We start from the raw sequence: 19,617 nt of genomic DNA, 5'->3' as shown, positions 1-19,617 counted from the left end.
GCTGCCCCAATTCTACCCCAAATTAAGGGATTACGGGGTCATAACTGTGGTGGGAGACTATCCTAATCCTAACCCAACCTGAAGATGGCTCTAATCAACTTTTTACTACAAAGGACTCCATTTGAGAAGCAAAATGACCCTTTCCAGTGCTATGATTTTATGGTAATCTATAATTAAGCAATGCTTCCGTCAAGTTTAAAGCTCTTACTGATATCACTGTCATGAAATTTTTTGGAAAAAAGCATGATTTTTCAACATCCCAGCCATGGAATTTTCTAGTAGACTTCATCCAACAAATCCCAATCCAGGTTAGCTATTTTTAGATCAACCAGGTTACTGCCACCTAGTTGGAAATGCTAGTTTTAAAATTGGACAATGGAAAAATGCCTTTACCGGGGCTGTTAGAATTCATTTGGCCACTAGATGGTAGCAAAGAGACCCTGAAATCTCTAAATCTGTTACCATTTAACCCGGATTATCTGGATTATTTTTGCAACCGGACTATAGCATCTATAATGAGAACAGCAACCAACTAAGGTTTATGGAGAGATTCTTACTGGAGGGAATCCCTTGTTGGAGACTGAGGAGAATGTGGTGGGCTTCCCACAGGAGGGGGAGGCGAGATGTCTGAACCAAGATCAGATATATCTAAAAAAACAGAAAAGTAACTAGAATTATGCAAGGCGGACACTTTGTTCCGAGTAATATTCCTCTGCTTAGAAGCAAATGATAAATTTGTAAAAAGGACAAAGTCATAATGTGATTTGTCTGGTTGTTTTTACAAACCATTAAAGTAGTAAAGGAGTAAAGTAGGAAAGTAGGAAAAGCGGGTCCAGCTACATGATCATTGAAGGGCCCTCTTTGTTCATAATATTGTAGAAGGGAAATATGCTTGCAAATGTATCCAGCACATAGACAAACACATTCCTTTCAAGTAGGATTTGTAAAACAAGGCCCCTCAGTTGTCACAGATAAAGACAGTCTGGTGATTTACACTTTGAAGGTCAGAGAGACGGAGATGACTATATTATTGTTTCAACAAGAAGATAATTTGAATCTATGCTTCAGTAATTTCTAAAAAGAATTATAATTGTTTTGCAAAGATAGTAACAAATTCAGTAATTAAGGTATGTCATTTTGTGTAACTAATGTCTGTAGTGATAAGAAATGCTGACTTCACAGAATCCTTTGTCTGACAATGTATAAAGACTGAGATCTTTGTTTCATGCTTTGTTCAGACTTTTTGGTAATGATACTGGTCTGATCCTTTTATTGCAATAAATAAATAAACTGATTCTGTCTGCCCTGAAGGGATGTTTCTTTAATTCCTTCTTCCATAACACCATGATTTATGCTTAATATTGTTTGTAAACCACCATGGCCATTCCACAATGGCCACTACAAGCTATGTTTTGAATTGGCTGCTAGTCTGACATTTGAATTTAGCAAAAATCTGTTTGGTTTCATTTCTGAATTAAACTGCAAAGTGTGGGAAAGCCCCCTTTTAAAAAGTCCAGGTCAAGACAAGGAAGGAGGGAGGGAGGGAGGGAAAGAGAGAGAGAGAGAGAGAGAGAGAGAGAGAAGTTTAAAATGCATAGAATGCCACAATTAAGGAAAACAGGCAATAAAAATAGAGCATAAAAACTCAAGGCAATTAAAAGTTGCCTCTTAATAAAGATAATCAGCATCTTAGAGAAAATATTCCACTCACATAGCAAGAGTCCAAAAAAATTGGGAAAAAAAATTATCTTAATAAAAAGTTTTGCCTGCTGTTTGGAAATACTGTGTTTGCAACTAACTGTTTTGCTTAACCATTAATTATTGCAGAATAAATCATAATTAGAGGGTTCGCTTAACATGTTTAAATAAAGCTTGGTTTAAAGATCACATTAGCTCAGTTCAGAATACAGTAATTTATATCACAAACAAACCACATTTCGGCTCAGTGTGTTGTGTGAACTTTGCCAATGAATTCTGAGAACTGCTGGATGGCTTACTAATTGCCACTTTGGCCTGAAGTGTGTGTCAAATGAGACATATCATATCTTCAAGACTTCTGGTTTATTTTTAGTTTCTTTGGGGGAGCTCTGTGTACAGGTGGTCCTTGACTTATGACCACAACCGAGCCCAAAATTTCTGATGCTAAGTGAGACAATTGTTAAAAACATTAAGCACTATTGCAGCTTCACTTAGCAATAGCCCTTAGACTTATATACTGCTTCATAGTGCTTTATGGCCCTCTCTAAGCAGTTTACAGGGTCAGTATATTGCCCCCCAAAATCTGGGTCCTCATTTTACCGACCTTGGAAGGATGGAGCCAGTGAGAATCGAACTCGTGGCAGTCAGCAGAATTAGCCTGCAATACTACATTCTAACCACTGCACCACGCAGTATTGCAGGCTAATTCTGCCAACTGCCAGCAGTTCGATTCTGACCAGCTCAAGGTTGACTGAGCCTTCCATCTTTTCAATCTCAGTGAAGTTGTGGAGAGTTTAAGGGCACCTCCAAAATAGGTCATTTGGGAAGTTGATGAGTTGATGTAAGACACCAACTCAGAAAAGTGAATTAATTTAGTCACTGGTTTAAATGAATTCAGACATTCAGTTCCACAAATATACCCACAAGTGTGGTATACCCACAATTGTGGTGTGGAAGCATCTGAGCCGTGGTGGCACAGTGGTTAGAATGCAGTATTGCAGAGTAATTCTGCCGACTGCCAGCAGGTCAACCCCGATTGGCTTCAGGTTGAGTCAGCCTTCCATCCTTCTGAGGTCAGTAAAATAAAGTCCCAGATTGTCACGGGCAATATGCTGACTGTCAACTCTGAAGCGAACCTGGCTGAAGCCATTTTGTCCTGCTTCTTAGTTGCCACGAACCCTGATAGAGGGAAATAGATAGGCTGGCTAATAGTCAAAACAAAAAAGTTTTCTTATGGGAACCAAGGTCGTCCCAATAGGTGGCAGTGGAAGGAGGAGAGTAGCCTGCCAGCTACTTTTCATTGGACAATGTGACTGGTGACATCTGGGGAGTTGGTTTTCACTAACTGTGCCAATCTGATGTATCCAATAAAGATGTTCTTTGAGGAATCTACTTGCCTCGGAGTTCTCCTTTTGGCAGATGCGTTACTCAGAACGCTGATATTGACTTTGTAAACCGCTTAGAGAGGGCTGTAAAGCACTATGGAGCGGTATATAAGTCTAAGTGCTAATGCTATTGCTATCTCGGCAACCTCAGGAATCCACTTCCATTTTCCCCACATCCTCTTTCCCGCCCCAGTTTTTTCTCCAGAGTCCCCCCTCACCATCCAGGTGGGAACTCTCCGTATCGCTGTCTCTCACTTGAGGGATGTTGACCAAGAACTGGCTGTTATCACGCAAAACAAGTAAGGTAAGTTTTCCCTCGGACTGTTCGATCAGCTGCCGCGTCTCTTCCAAGGACATGTTCTCGCTGACAACGCCGTTGATCTAGAAGAGATGAAGAAAGGAGTCAGGTCAAGTAATGTTTTCTTTACTCAAAAGCTTATCCCCCACCTTACGTTAGGAGCAAGATGCGGATGAGCCATAGTGGCACAGTGGTTAGAATGCAGTATTGCAGGCTATTGCTCTGCCCATTGCCAGCAGTTCGATCCTGACCGGCTCAAAGTTGACTCAGCCTTCCCTCCTTCCGAGGTCAGTAACGCGAGAACCCAGATTGGTGCGAACCGGTTGAATCCCACCACTGCAAATAATGTCTAAGGAACATATTTGCTTTTTCAGTGACATGACGGGAATCGTTCCTCAAAAACAGAGATATCCACCCCACAAAGTATTGTGATAATAGCCACCTTTCCCAACTCACCTTGAGGATCAGGTCCCCTTCCTGCAGGGAGTTATCCTTGGCCGCCAATCCTGTCTCAGTGATGTGTTTGATGAAAATCTGGCTCCCCAGCTTCAGTCCGTATTCTTGAGTTTTCAGGAAGGAAAATTTTTTTAGAAGGGTCAGTTAGCAAAATGAACATTGTCCTCATTCATAAAGTCCTCTTCTAGTAGTGGGAGGGTATGGTTATTACAGGTGGTCCTCGACTTATGACCACAATTGGGAGCAAAATTTATGTCCTTAAGCAAGAGGGTTGTTAAGTAAGTTTTGCCCAGTTTTACGACCTCTTTTGACATGGCTGTTAAATGAATCATGCAGCTGTTCAGTGAATTCAACTTCCTCCACTGATTTTTCTTGTCGAAAGCCAGCCGGGAAGTTTGCATATGGTAATCACAAGATTCCAGGATGCAGCAACCATTGCAAATAGATGCCACTTGCCAAGCGCCCAAATTTTGATCATGTGACTGTGGGGATGCTGCAACAGTTGTTAAGTGTGAGGACCAGTCATGAATCACTGTTGTGACCAGTGGTGAAATTCAATTTTTTTTTACTACTGGTTCTGGGGGTGTGGCTTGGTGGGCATGGTGTGGCTTGGTAGGTGTGGCAGGGGAAGGATATTGCAAAATCCCCATTCCCACCCCACTCCTGGGGGAAGGATATTGCAAAATCTCCATTTCCACCCCACTCCTGGGGGAAGGATATTGTAAAATCTCCATTCCCACCCCACTCCAGGGGAAGGATATTGTAAAATCTCCATTCCCACCCCACTCCAGGGGAAGGATACTGCAAAATCTCCATTCCCACCCCACTCCTGGGGGAAGGATACTTCAAAATCTCCATTCCCACCCCACTCCAGGGGAAGGATACTGCAAAAACTCCATTCCCTCCCCACTCCTGGGGGAAGGATATTGCAAAATCTCCATTCCCATCCCACTCTGGGACCAGCCAGAGGTGGTATTTGCCGGTTCTCCGAACTACTCAAAATTTCTGCTACCGGTTCTCCAGAACCTGTTAGAACCTGCTGGATTTCACCCCTGGTTGTGACTTTGAATGGTTGCTAAATGAATGGTTGCAATTCGAGGACTGCATGTACAAGGGACAAGCCTTTCCTTTCAGACAGTTTCCCCTTAGAATTATTTATTTTTTAAACACTCACTTTTGGCCTTTATCTTGATCATTTGACTTTTACTGTACAAAGGGTTCCACTGAATGCACAAGTCTGTCACATTCAGATGAAAAATTAGAATTTTGGCAGATCAGACAGATCGGTGTTTTTAAAATGAGGCAAATTTAAAATGGGTGTCTACGGAGAGTCTCAGTCATCCAGGTCATGGTTGTCCCAAAGGTGCTTTTTCAAGAGGCAACTGGACTTTCCGTTTTTTCTTTGAAGACGTTTTGCTTCTCATCCAAGAAGCTTCTTCAGCTCCGACTGGATGGTGGGGAATGGGAATGGGTGGACTTCAGCTCCCAGAATTCCGCTATGTTGACTGGAGGATTCTGGGAATTGAAGTCCTCCCATGTTAAACTTGCTTAATTTGAAAAACACTGAGATAGATGAACTGCATTAGTCAGAGAAAGTGGCAGAGAGAAAAATAGAGAAGTGTACAGCTGATCCTCCACTTATAACCAACGTTTCCATTGCTAAGCAACACAATCGTTAAGTGAGTTTTGCCCCATATTATGACCTTTCCTGGCACAGTTGTAAAGTGCATCACTGCAGTTGTAAGTTAGTAACATGGCTGTTAATTGGTTTCCCCACTGAGTGCTTGTCAGCAGGGCACAAAAATTGATCACATGACCCTGCAACAGTCATAAGTACATGCCAGTTGCCAAGCATTTGACTTTTGATCACGTGACCACGGGGATGCTGCCACGGTCGTAAGGGCGAAAAGCAGTCATCAGTCACTTTTTTCAGTGCCGTTGCAACTTCGGTCATTAAACGAATTGTTGTTAGTGGAGGACTACCTGTACCTTAATTTGGCACAGCAGAACAGGATAAATGGGTGAAAAAAAGAAAGTTAATTGTTCACCTTCACTCTCCTTCCGTTTCACCAAAACCGAGCGGACGGGTTTCATTGGCACGTCCTGCCTTGGCAGTCTCTTAAAGCCAGACATCAGGACAAGCCCGCTGGTGCTTCCTTTGTGATGGTGCCCATTGGCAAGAGGGGGCCTATCAGACCCGCTGTCTTGGCTCCGCCTCTGGTAGCCCACCTCTTGGCTCCGCCTCCGGCTCCTGAGGGGCTGCCTGCGGGTGCTGTCATTGTCATCTTCACGATAATGTCCCGAACTTCTCTCGCTGGACGAGTCCCCATCGTAACCGCGGTTATGTTCTGCTTCTGTCCGCTGCCGGCTCTGCCCAGGATGTCTGCCCGAGGGGGCTGACTCAAGACCTTGGTACCCATAATCCTCATCCGAGTCATCATTTCTCCCATCCGTTACTTGTTTAGTAGGAGTCAAGGAAGGCTGGCTTCTCGGCTGGCTGGATTTGGCAACTGGCAGATGGATTTTTCTGGGTCTTTTTACCGTCTGCAATAAGAGAAAGAGAATTTGCATCTGGGCTAATGTTTCTCAATCTTGGTAACTTAAAGATATGTGGACTTCAATTCCCAGAATTCCCAAGCCAGGGGAATTCTGGGAATTGAAGTCCAAACCTGTTAGAACTTAGTAAGGTTGACAAACACAGCTCGGGGCTGTCCGCTTTATTAAATAAATAAATAAAAAACCACCCCAAAATCTGTGCAACAAAAGATTCAAACCATCAGGTGAATTAAAACGGAAGTATGAAAAGTTGTAAGTTTTTTAGGCAACTTGTTCACTTTTCCTGTCATGGGGAGGAGAATATTCAACTCCCACTCAGCAAAAACTTTGGCATAATGGTTTTTCTCAACCATTTTTTTTTCAAGCTTGACAGAGATTTTGCCTCAACATTAAAAAATAACGAGGGCTACAAAATAACTGAAACTGGATTTTGATGCCGTTTCCTAGCAGTCAAACCATAGTCAACTTTAATAACAGAGCCAGTTTAATCGAATGGCTAAGACACCAGGCTAGAAATTGGGAGACCGTGAGTTCAAATCCTGCCTTCGGCACCATAGCTGTCTGGGTGACTTTGAGCCAGTCATTCTCTCTCAGTCCAACCCACCTCACAGGGTTGTTGTTCTGAGGAAAATAGGAGGAGAAAGGAGTATTAGGTATGTTCACTGCAGTGTTGGGTTGCCCCCGGTTCTCACCGGTTCTATAGAACCAGTAGTAAAACCGACGGGAGGCTCCGCCCACTGACCCTGACATCATCAAAATGCTTCTGCGCATGCGCAGAAAAGCACGCGGGCGACCAAAGCAAGCGCGCGTGCGTGGCCCCATTGCAAACCGGTAGTAAAAGTAAGTAGAACCCACCCCTGGTTCACTGCCTTGAGTTATTTGTAAAGGTAATAAAGGTGGGATACCAATAAATAAATATAAATATACAGTATGATCGGTGGTGGGTTTCTACCGGTTTGCCCCAGATTGGGCGAATCGGTAGTGGCGGCGGCGGAAGACTGCACCCACCCGCCCAGACGTCATCACGGACACTCTGCACATACGCAGAAGGTTCTGTGCATGGGCAGAAGTGCTGCGTGCACGCTCCCAGTTCCGAACCGGTAGTGAAGGTAAGTGGAACCCACCACTGAGTATGATACATTTATTTTATTTTTTATTTTATTTCAAATTTATATACCGCACCTTCTCTCGAAAGACTCAGGGTGGTGTACAGCCAGATAAAAACATACAATACAAACATTAAAAAACAATTAAAAGGATATATATTAATTTGGCCCCAGTTTAAGATAACAAACCAATTAAAAATTAAAAATATTTTTAAAAAAATGTTAGGCCAGCCCAGCTTGCTGGAAAAAGAAGGTTTTAAGGGCACGGCGGAAGGCACCGAGGTCTTGGATTCTCCTTATCTCTGGGGGCAACTGATTCCAGAGGGTAGGTGCCCCCACAGAGAAGGCCCTCCCCCTGGGGGTCACCAGCCTACATTGTCTGGCTGATGGCACCCCGAGGAGGCCCTCTCTGTGGGAGCGCACGTAGATCTGTCACTCCTATTTTTATAGGATGAGCAAGGAAACCAGAATAACAGAATAACGAAGTTGGAAGGGACCTTGAAGGTCTTCTAATCCAGCTCAAGCAGGAACTCCTACCTATACCATTCCACACAAATGGTTGTTCCATCTCTTCCCCTGGTTAATCGTTTTAACTGCCACAAAATTTCTCCTTAATTCTAGGTTGGTTCTCTCCTTGATTAGTTTCCACCCATTATTTTTTGTTCTGCCTTCAGGCGCAGAAACCAGGACATCTTTACCTAACCTCAGCTTTCATTTTTCTGAACTGAAAAGCTATCATTATCTGAACAAGTCAGGATACTCAACCATTATCAAACTTGACTTCAGCTTCTTGGCTCATTCTGAGTATAGGTTAACCTTAGCCAGGGATGGGATTCAGCCGGTTTGGACCGGCGAACCGGATGCTAATTTTACATCTGGTTCGCCGAACTGGTTGTTGCAAGGATTGGCTGGCCCCACCCACCCTGCCCCTCTCCTCCCAGGAATCTCCACGTGGCCCGTTTTGGGATGCCAGGTAAGTGCAGGGCCCGCACAGAGGCTCTGGGAGGGCGAAAAACGGGCCTTCCGGAAGTTCCGGAAACAGGCCCATTTCCGGCCTCCGGAAGGCTTCTGGAGGCTGTTTTCGCCCTCCCAGAGGCTCAAGGAAAGCCTCCAGAGCCTGAGGAGGGTGAAAATGCCCCCCCCCCACCGCCGTGGTACAGGAGGCCAAGTAGGCCACACTCACCCATCAAATGGGCAGAGAACTGGTTGCTAAAGTTTTTGAATCCCACCCGTGACCTTAGCTAATCTTGCAAAAAAAAGAAAGAAAGAAAGAAAAGGACAAAAAGATTTGGAAGTCCTGCCCCTTCTCCAACCGAGCTGCTTCAGCTGCACTCACAATATTAGCCAACTTGCCACAGGTTTTCAAAGTGGAAATGGCGAAAGACGAAGACACGTTCTCCATGGAGAGGCCGTTGACCATGGCAATCTTGTCCCGGGTCCTGCCAAATGTAAACAGGGAGTTAAGTCAAGCCCTAACAAGTGAGAAAGAAGCCACGACATTTCCCCTCTCCTCTTTCTTTTCCCAAAACATTTAAAAGAGTATTAAAAAACTCTTCAACCTGCTTTTACCACATGGGACATCCCACCCACCCCACCGTGGTCTGCAAATGGAAGTACTTTTACTGTGCTCCTTTAGGAAACCATAAGGTTCTAGTCCTCATTGTTCCAAATGAACAGACTAGAATACAATAGTAACATAGGAAGCTGGCTTACACAGCTTACTTTTTAACCTATATTTTTTACAATCATTCCTGTTCCTGGCTTCTTCAGAAATCACAAATGGGGTTTAATGCACCCATATTTAGAGATGTCAGAATTGGATCTATCTATGGCATATAAGCCAAGGACACAGCCTATTTCCCATCTTGAGACCTTCTCCATGTAAAAAACCAATAAAAATATATTTTAAAGCAGCATCAGTGGTGGGTTTCAAATTTTTTTACTACTGGTTCTGTGGGCGTGGCTTGGTGGGTGTGGCATGGCTTGGTGGACATGGCTTGGTGGGTGTGGCAGGGGAAGGATACTGCAAAATCTCCATTCCCACCCCACTCCAGGGGAAGGATCCTTTAAAATCCCCATTTCCTCCCAATCAGCTGGGACTCAGGAGGCAGAGAATAGATGAAGGCGGGGCCAGTCAGAGGTGGTATTTACCGGTTCTCCGAACTACTCAGAATTTCCGCTACCGGTTCTCCAGAACTGGTCAGAACCTGCTGAAACCCACCTCTGAGTAGCATGCACACAAATACAGTTGTTTTGAGATAGCAAAGAAATGTCGTGGCATAATGTGGCACAATGGAAGTAAAGTGCCAAGAAGAGGATGCCAAGATCACCCACCCGAAACAGAGAGTTTGACCATTTGACCATTTAACGTTTACATATAGTCCTCAATTTGCAACCACAATGGAGCCTGGAATTTCCATCATAAAGGAAAATATGGCAATAATCAGTGGTGGGCTGCAACCGATTTAACAATCGGTTCGGTGAGCGCGCGCTTCGCCTAACGCGCTTGCACACAGCGTTCAAAATATAGCAATTTGAAGCTCAGCTGCTTACCTTCTAAGGCAGCCCCAATAAGTAGAACTGTGGAGGCGCGGAAATCAGCTGTGCGACGTGAATCAGCTGAGCCAGAAAGAAGGAAATATAGCACAGGATAGGGCGGGGCCAGGTGGGCGGGGCCAGCTGATCGTCAGAACTACCAGTTCGCCTGAACCAGTCTGAACCGGCAGCAGCCCACCACTGGATATAATGCTGAGGCACTCACATGACAGACCCAATTTTGTGACCTTTTTTTTTGCAGGGTGAACACTGCAGTCGTTAAGCAAATTACTCATTCCTATGGGTGGAAACTGACCCAAAGGGTAGGTTTTCCAGCCCCAAAAATCAGAAATTGCATCATGTGACTGCAGAATGCTACAACCGGTCATAAAGATGAGCCAGTTGCCATGTGACCAAAATGCAGTCACGTGTCTGTTCTGTGCGCGTTGTGTGTGTGTTTGTATGTGTGTGTTTGTGTGCGCCACCTTTAGCACTCCAGAATCGGATGATAGGTCCCTTTTTGGGGCGAGTGGTTGTTGTAACTTTGAATGCTTGCTAAGTGACCAATTGTAAGTGGAGGGCTACCTCTAAGCGCTATAAGTAAGAAATATTAGCCTGTTTTTTTCACCAGAAACATCTCAGCTAAGGTGGGTACAGTGTAGGCACTGAGCGAGCAAGCAAGTTAGTGCCCAAAGAGATAATTTACACAATTGCCGTCCCCACAAAGCATGGCCCAATCGTCAGCCATTGGTTAAACTGAGTGGTGAAATCCAATTTTTTTTACTACCGGTTCTGTGGGCGTGGCTTGGTGGGTGTGGCTTGGTGGGCGTGGCAGGGGAAGGATACTGCAAAATCCCCATTCCCTCCCCACTCCTGGGGTAAGGATATTGCAAAATCTCCATTCCCACCCCACTCTGGGGCCAGCCAGAGGTGGTATTTGCCGGTTCTCCGAACTGCTCAAAATTTCCACTACCGGTTCTCCAGAACCTGTCAGAAGCTGCTAGATTTCATCCTTGGTTAAACTGCTATGACATCACAGAAGGCAAACAGCAACTAGGTCTTGGCAGTCCCAGAGAAAAACTTTCATTTTTCCCTGATTCGTGAGTTTGCTTGTTTAAAGCAGGGGTCACCAACCTTTCGAACCTCAGGGACTACTAAATTCATAATTTTAAATCCACGGACCACTAATATGATCTGCCTAATGACCAGCCGGGTGGGCGTGGCTAGGTGGTCATGGGACTGGGTGGACATGGCCAACTCGATGTCACTCATGTTGAGGGACGCCTTGCCAGCCTCTATTCGCTACACCTCACCTGCCAGCCCGGGCTCCTTAGGGCCCCAACAGGAAGCAGTTGCTGGAGCTAAACAGCCACCACGAGAAAGAGTTGGCAAAAGAGCTCAGTTCAAATTGGATCTGACTGAGAAGGAGTCTCAGCAGAAGCACCTCACTGAGGACTAGGAGCATAGGCGTTCCAAGCAGAGGGAAGACCTGCAGGAGTGCAAGGCCAGGTACCGGCACCTGGAGGCTCAGTGGGCTGAGACGGTCAGCAGTTCCAGGACATGATGCAGTCCCACTGGAACGAGGCCCTCTGGCTCCTTGCCACCAGTGGTGCTTCCCCTCAGCCTTCGCCCAAAGCTCCGCACCAGGAGGCTGAAGCAGACCCCAAGTCAGAATTTCTGCCCCCCTCCGATCTGCACAAAAAGACCCCGAAGGGGGAGACTCTCTGCAGCAACACAAACCTTCATTGCACATATCCGGCCCAGGGGCCGTAGTTTGAGGACCCCTGATTTAGTGTAATATAAAAAATGCGAATATTTTTTCTGCGGACCATCAAAATTTTCTCACGGACCAACTGGTGGTCCACAGACCACCAGTTGGTGAACGCTGGTTTAAAGTACTCACTGGAGTCGTCCAACAGCCGGGCCTCCAGGCACCACATCTGATATGACAATAGAGGTGTCGCCATCTGAACTGTTTGGACGATCGCGGCCACCCGAAATGGCAATGCCAAAACCCTTCCGGGGATCCTGCACGAAAGGAGAAAAGGTTAAGATCTTTCCCCGAACTTCTTATTGCAAGGAAATCGAAAACAACCCAAGGCCAAAGGAAGAAGGTATAAGGATATAGCAACTGATATAAGAAGTAAATGCAAAATTTCTTTTGGGTGGGTTGTTGGTGCTCTCTGAGCTTGGTGGTTTTCTTGCAGATGTTTCATTACCAAACTAGGTAACATGATCAGGGTTAATATGAAATTGGGGTTTTGCTCTGAATGTTGTGGTCCCCCAGCAGCCTGCGGAGCTGGCAGCGGAGTTGGACAGTGAAGAGGCTGGGCAGGACTATGGGCCAGTCCTGGAGTCTGGGGAAGGCCCGGACGAGGGCTCTGCATCGGAGACAGAGATGGGCCAGGGCAGGGGTGAAATGAGCCCTGGGGTGAAAAGAGCCTTGGTACTACAGTGGTTTAAAGCACCCTGTTATTAACACAGCTGCCTGCAATTTACTGCTGGTTCGAATCTCGCCAAGGCTCAAGGTTGACTCAGCCTTCCATCCTTTCTAAGGTAGGTTAAATGAGGACCCAGTTTGTGGGGGCAATAAGCTGACTTTGTATAAATATACAAAAGAATGAAGGCTATTGCTTAACGCATTGTAAGCCGCCCTGAGTCTCCGGAGAAGGGCGGCATATAAATCAAATTAAAAAAAAAAATGTAAAAATGTTTGCTACCGGTTCTGTGGGTGTGGCTTGATGGGCGTGGCTTGGTGGTCATGTGACCGGGTGAGCATGGCCAACTTGATGTCACTCGCTGTTAGAGCCAGGAGCTGCACATTTTGAAGCTCATTCTGCCCTTCTGAAGCCCCCAACGCTTTGAGTTTCCCTCCACCACCCAAGCGAACATCGGCGCCTTGCCTTGCAGAAGCAGAATCCAGGCACAGAAATGGAAAAACGAGGGGGGGGGAATGGGAAGGAGAAATGTAATTAGCAGAATCCAGCTCTGGATTCTGGGGAGGAGAAGGTGTAAGAAGACATTTCCTTAGATCACTGACGCTCCCAACAATGAGTTTGGCGGCGATCTAAGGAAATATCTTCCAGCTCTTCTAGATTGACTTTAAGCCGACAGCAAAAGTAGGGGGGGGGGCAACAGGGACGTGTGTGTTTGTGTGTGTGTTATGTCCCTCCCTCCGCAAGGACTTGGAGGCAGACGCTGCCCCTCTGAGGAAAAGAGGAGGCGGCGAAGCCCTGCCTGTCACCTGGGAGAGGAGGAGGGCACGCTGGGAAGGGAGTACACTGCTAGCTACCTTCCCTGCAGCCCTGCGAAGCTTGCCTGCCTTCCACATGGCCTTCCGCTTGCCTGCCTTCGCAAGCTGGTCACGGAAAGGCTGCATGGAAAGGCAGGGAAGCATGGCAGGACTGCGGTCTGTGGCCCGGTTTGGGGGCGTGGCCAGCCACCAATTGCTACCAGTACGGCGAACTAGCCTCAATCTCCGCTACCTACTCGCCCAAGCCGGTCCGAACCGGGAGGGTGGGCCAGGGCTACCTGGGAGTGATGCATGGACTCCGGAGCCTCCAGAGTCGGACAGCACAGAGGCAGAGGAACAGAAGGAGCCTGTTCCTAGTACACGCGTGCGCAGAGCTGCCAGAAGGCAAGAGCAGCTAAAGCAAAAAGGATGACTCAGGAGTAAGGCCAGGAGATGATTGGCCCCTCCCATAAGGCTTAAAAGAGCAGCAAAGGCTCTTGGGCTCTTTGTAGGAAAGCAACGTTGCTATATCTGTTTCCAGTCGGCGTCTCTTGTTTCTGAACTTCGTGGGGCTTTGCCAAGAAAGGCCTTTGGCAGGGTGCCAAAGAAGATAAAGGTTTGTGATAAGCCCAAAGGACTTCTTCTGAAAGACTTGGTTTGCAATTAATTTGGACTAAGATGGGAATGAAGTAATTCTCAGCTGTTATAATAAAATAGGTTTGTTTGGGACTAATTGTAGTGTAATGACTAAGTGAGCCTAGGTCACAACACTGCACTTTCTATTAGCACGGATGATGCTACCTAAATTGGTACCGTAATGCAAGAAAACCACCAAGCTCACAAAGCACCAAGGTCCCCACAGTTTAACCCTGAGCTACAAATATTCTCTTCTATTTCTTTTGTTCTATTATTTATTTACTGAGATTCAAGGACTGAGTAAACCCTAGCAAGTCCACAAATTCTAATGATCACATTGTGCCAAAGGCGCTTTTTCAAAAGGCAACTGGACTTTGTCTTTCCTTGAAGAAGTTTCGCTTCTCATCCAAGAAGCTTCATCAGTTCTGACAGTCAGAACTGAAGAAGCCTGTTGGATGAGAAGCAAAATGTCTTCAAGGAAACACAAAGTCCAGTTGCCTTTTGAAAAAGCACCTTTGGGACAACCATGACCTGAATGACTGAGAATCTCCATAGAGTCATAGACTATGAATGCATTCTAAATAAAATAATTATTAAAATAAAATAACTGTAAATATTTTCTATTTTTACTCTCTGATTATTGGTGTAAATATATATAGGGATATTTTGACGATGTTACACTGTGATAGAAAAATTATTATACATTTGTTTTTGATTTTTTTAAACTATAATAAAAAAATTAATAAATAAAATAATTATATAACAAAATAATATTAATTTAATATAATAAAATTTATTATATATATATAATACAAGTCAATTTATTCCACATTAAAACAAATCTATGAATATCGCAGATAGAAAAACAAAAGAAAAAATATTAATATGAAAACTAACATTTCAAACATGGAAATATGGAAGTATAAAACACCTGTGGCGTGAAATTATTACTATTTATTCAATTCTTATGGTGGCTGCTACAATGCCTCTACTTACCCGATTCAATGTAATGGTATATTGCTCCCAGATGGTCATTTCCTCCATCTCTGCAACCTAAAAGAGCACCAAAAGGGAAAAAATTATTGAAAAATCCCAGAATTCTGGAAGTGAAAGACATGCCAGGATCATCTATCTACCGGTTTCCCAAACATTTTGGTTTGTTTACTCTTTTACATGCTGAAGAATGATTGAGAATCTCTAAGAGCTTTGTTTTATGTGAATGACATATCTATCGATATTGACTGAAAAAATTAAAACTGAGAAATGTAAGAATATTAAAAAGGTTCCACATTTAAGCAAGAAAAACAAAATGCACAGACACAATATATGTGGTACCTGGCTCAATTGTGAGAGGGCTCTTGGAGCCCTACTGGACAATCACTTAAATATGAGCCAGCTATGTGCTGCAGCTTCCAAAAAAACCAATGCAGTGCTAGGTTGCATTAACAGAGGGACAGAATCAAGATCATATAAAGTGTTAATACCGCTTTATAATGCCTTGATAAGGCCATACTTGGAATACTGCATCCAGTTTTGGTCGCCACGATGTAAAAAAGATGTTGAGACTCTAGAAAGAGTGCAGAGAAGAGCAACAAAGATAATTAGGGGACGGGAGGCTAAAACATATGAAGAAGGGTTGCAGGAACTGGGTATGTCTAGTTTAATGAAAATAAGAACTAGGGGTGACATGATAGCAGTGTTCCACTATTTGAGGAGTTGCCACAAAGAAGAGGGAGTCAAACTATTCTCCAAAGCACCTGAAGGCAAGACAAGAAGCAATGGGGTAGAAACTAAGCAAGGAGAGAAGCAACCCAGAACTAAGGAGAAATTTCCTGACAGAACAATTAATCAATGGAACAACTTGCCTCTAAAAGTTGTGGGTAATCCATCACTGGAAGTTTTTAAGAAGAGATTGGACAACTATTTGTCTGAAATGGTGAAGGGTTTCCTACCTGAGCAGGGGGTTGGACTAGACAACCTTCAAGGTCACTTCCAACTGTATTATTCTGTTATTAGATTTCATAAGCACCACCACCATTTAAAGAACTACTGGTTTAATCCAGCCTCTGCCATGCACAGTAATGCCTTAATTCTGTGTTTCCCAATCTTGGTAGGTTTTTAAGAGTTGTGGACTTCAATTCCCAGAATTCCCCACCCAGCATGTTAACAAGGTTGGGAAACCCTGACTTAATCCATCCTTGAGAGATGGCCATCCAGGATCTTCTTCTCCAGTGATGGAGAACCATGAGCAGCCCGTTTCCTCTGTTTTTATGTATTTAATTTCTATCCCAAGTGACCCTGGGCAGCGACAAACTTACAGAATGTACAGATTCTACTTAAGGACGGAAGGCTGGCTGGGTAATTCTGGGAGTTGGGAGTCCACACATCTTAAAGTGGCCAAAATTAAAAAGCATTGTCCTAGACCAGGGATGACAAACTCTATTTCATTGAGGGCCACATCAGGATTGTGTTTGTCCTCGGGGGGGGGGGAAAGGGCTGGGGGCAGGGGGTGTGGCCAACTCAATGTCACTCGTGGGGGGAGCACCTGTGGTGGCCCAAGTGCTCTGTCAGAGAAACGGGGCTCCCGAGCTCCATTTCCAGGTGCGATGGCCTCCTGCAATCTTCTGCCAGCGAAAACGGAGTTCGGGAGGGATGCACGGGATCCTTGCAAACTCCGTTTCCGGCTGCGATGGCCTCCTGCAACTCTCTGCCAGCTCCATTTTAGGCTGCGACAGCCTCCTGCAACCATCTGCCAGCGAAAACAGAACTCGCAAGGGCTGCACGCAGCCCTCCCGAGTTCCGTTTTTGCTGGCAGAGGCACCGCGGGCCGGTCCCTCACTGTTTCCAGGGTGACCCCTTGGGCCAGATCTAAGCACTCAGCGGGCCAGATCCGGCCTGCAGGCCTTGAGTTTGACACCCCTGTCCTAGACACATGAAGTTGACTCCAGGATTTACAGTTTTGATTGACGTTTCATTCTCCAAACCTTTTCAACAACCACGGATGCTTTTTATAACCGCACAGCACTTTATACAACTACTGTGTAGTTGTATAACTACACAACCGTTGCAGCTTTGGAAAAAGAAAAGCTAAAAGCCAATTTAGAGCTGGCTTTGAATATGATTTTCCTGTCCTCCTTTTAAGTGGAAGGACTGGATGGTATTTTGCAGCGGAAACGTAACACCGAAATATTTTAAGGAAAGGAAAAGTAGGTCATCTTTGAAGCAAATCTTACCACCCGCTTCTTGCCAAGGAGCCAGAAGACGTAAGATACTTCCCTGCAAACTCCTTGAGGGATTCTGCACAGCCTTTTGTGGTATATTTATGGAAACAATTCTCAAGGCATTTGCAAGTAAATGCCCCAGACAAATCTGCCAATGCAATTAAATGCAAAGGGAGACGTGCCCTTCTGTTGTGCTTTTAAATTCAAAAATGGGATTTCAAAATCAGGAGGTCAGGCTCCCTGATAGTGTTGTATATTCACCGAGATGAGCTGCAAAATGCCAAGAAAACACTAATTTCAGACGTTCCCCTGGTCCCGCCGTGCAAACCAATTAGCACCATGAGATTCTAAGTGTAGACAATTCTCTCGAGTCATGTGCAACTTCTGGTAATTTTTTTCTTGGCGCTGATTTTTTATTTATTTGCACGTTTATTTTTAACCCCACCTTTATTGTTGTTTATAAATCATTCAGTAAAATAACATGAACATGATTATGATTTTGCTGCTGCTTTCTTCTAGGTAGGATATTAGGGTCAGGTGAGAAAGACCAAGCCCATATGTTCAATTAAATTGATTTATTGCTAAAAGCTATGCACAGGAATCTTCTCAACCAAAGGTCAGCACCGGTTTAGAGTTAGGTAAGATTCAATGGCACTCAAGGGGGATTTTGGACTCATTTATGGCTACATAGGGATTCTCTAGGCTGATCCCTCTTATAACTCCACCCCCAAGTTCTGCTGCTCATTCTACAATTTTCTTCATTACCAATCTAGATTTACTGGTGGTCTCCCATCCCCATTCTAATTCTAGGTTTCTTCTCTCTTTGATTAGTTTCCACCCATTCCTTGGCAGGAAACCCTATACCATTTCAGACAAATGGTTGTCCAATCTCTTTATAAAAACATCCAGTGTTGGAGCATTCACAATTTCTGGAGGCAAGTTGTTCCACTGACTGATTGTTCGCACAGGAAATTTATCCTTAGTTCTAGATTGCTTCTCTCCTTGATTAGTTTCCACCCGTTGCTTCTTGTCCTGCCTTCAGGTGCTTTGGAGAATAGCTTGACTCCCTCTTCTTTGTGGCAGCCCCTGAGATATTGGAAGACTGCTATCATGTCTCCCCTAGTCCTTCTTTTCATTAAACTACAAATACCCAGTTCCTGCAACCATTTTTCATATGTTTTAGCCTCCAGTCTCCTAATCATCTTTGTTGCTTTTCTCTGCACTTGTTCTAGAGTCTCCACATCTTTTTTACATCATGGCGACCAAAACTGAATGCAGAATTCCAAGTGTGGCCTTACCAAGGCATTATAAAGTGATACTAACACTTCACGTGATCTTGATTCTATCACGGCTGGCTCATATTTCTGTAATTGTCCAACTCACTGTCTCTTAATGATTGGCATAATTACCCAACAGCTTTCATACCTAAGTCGGAACTAGAACTCACAGTCTCTTGGTTTCTAGCCGGTGCCTTCATCACTAGATCAAACTGGCTTTCTGGGACAAGACTTTAATTGCATTCTTGCAATCATCACCATCTTGGTGATTGGTGAAGCATCTTTTTTGATTGCTTCCCTCCACCAAGTACCTTGCCTGAGCCCATTTCAGCTGGGGAGGGGAAAGTAATTATACTCACTGAGATCTAGCAGCTTGTAACATTTATCATGTCATTTGGGATATTAATGGAAAGTCCTCTCACACAATAAAAGAGGGAAAAGTACAAAGTAAACTGCAAAGCATTTTGTGCTGAACTGCTCCACTGTTAACAGTTCATAAGTGCATAATTTAATTTAGTGCACAACTGCATTTCAAAAGAATTTCAGAATACCGTATTTTGAGTACTGTACTCTGGAAATATGACCAGAATATGCTCAGAATGTACAGTTTTGGGGTCAAAATGATCCTCAACTGTTCAAAATGTTTGCACTCCAAATAGGGCATCTACCAACATTTCATGCACAGCCTCGGGGAGGGGGGTGGGAATCAACCTGTTTTGGTGCACATGATGTTATGAACTGAAAGTACTTCATATAAGGAAGTCTCCATGTTTGCAAACTGTAGAAATATGCAATTAAAGAACAAAAGCTTGAATCTATCTAGTAAAATCATTTAATATGTTTGAATATAGTCTTATATAACTGTATTGACCTTCTGTACACTGTCTAAAAAAAATGGCCTGTTTATTTTTTCCTTCTTGGTCTGTAACACTAGAATAGAATAGAATAGAATAGAATAGAATAGAATAGAATAGAATAGAATAGAATAGAATAGAATTCTGTGATTGGACACACAAGGAATTTGTCTTTGGTGCATAAAAAGTGTACATAAAAAGAGAAGATACATTCGTCAAGAATCATAAGGTACAACACTTAATGATAGCCATAGAGGACAAATAAGCAATCAAATCCTACTAGGAAACAATCAATATAAATCATAAGGATACCAGCAACAAGGTTACAGTCATACAGTCATAAGTGGGAGGAGATGGGTGAAA

General features: G+C 44.3%; 1 protein-coding gene across 2 annotated transcripts in view; it reads right to left on the bottom strand.

Moving 5' to 3' along the window:
* TJP3 (tight junction protein 3) overlaps positions 1 to 19,617 on the bottom strand; it is a 61,646-nt gene that overhangs the window by 21,110 nt on the left and 20,919 nt on the right. For both annotated transcript variants that reach the window (XM_060694949.2, XM_060694947.2), the window contains exons 2-8: positions 14,899 to 14,955; positions 11,938 to 12,062; positions 8,836 to 8,938; positions 5,886 to 6,381; positions 3,838 to 3,941; positions 3,302 to 3,464; positions 558 to 648 (exon numbers count right to left, since the gene is read on the bottom strand). In XM_060694949.2, coding sequence (XP_060550932.2) covers positions 558 to 648; positions 3,302 to 3,464; positions 3,838 to 3,941; positions 5,886 to 6,381; positions 8,836 to 8,938; positions 11,938 to 12,062; positions 14,899 to 14,946 — 1,130 coding nt within the window. In that variant the 5' untranslated portion in view covers positions 14,947 to 14,955. The remainder of the gene's footprint in view (positions 1 to 557; positions 649 to 3,301; positions 3,465 to 3,837; positions 3,942 to 5,885; positions 6,382 to 8,835; positions 8,939 to 11,937; positions 12,063 to 14,898; positions 14,956 to 19,617) is intronic.

This window comes from Pantherophis guttatus, chromosome 1, assembly GCF_059756535.1.
Source record: "Pantherophis guttatus breed Tessera chromosome 1, ASM5975653v1, whole genome shotgun sequence".
In the NCBI taxonomy this organism is placed as follows: Eukaryota; Metazoa; Chordata; class Lepidosauria; order Squamata; family Colubridae; genus Pantherophis; species Pantherophis guttatus.
Note: the sequence above shows the minus strand (reverse complement) of the source record. Positions and strands in the feature narration are given on the sequence as shown.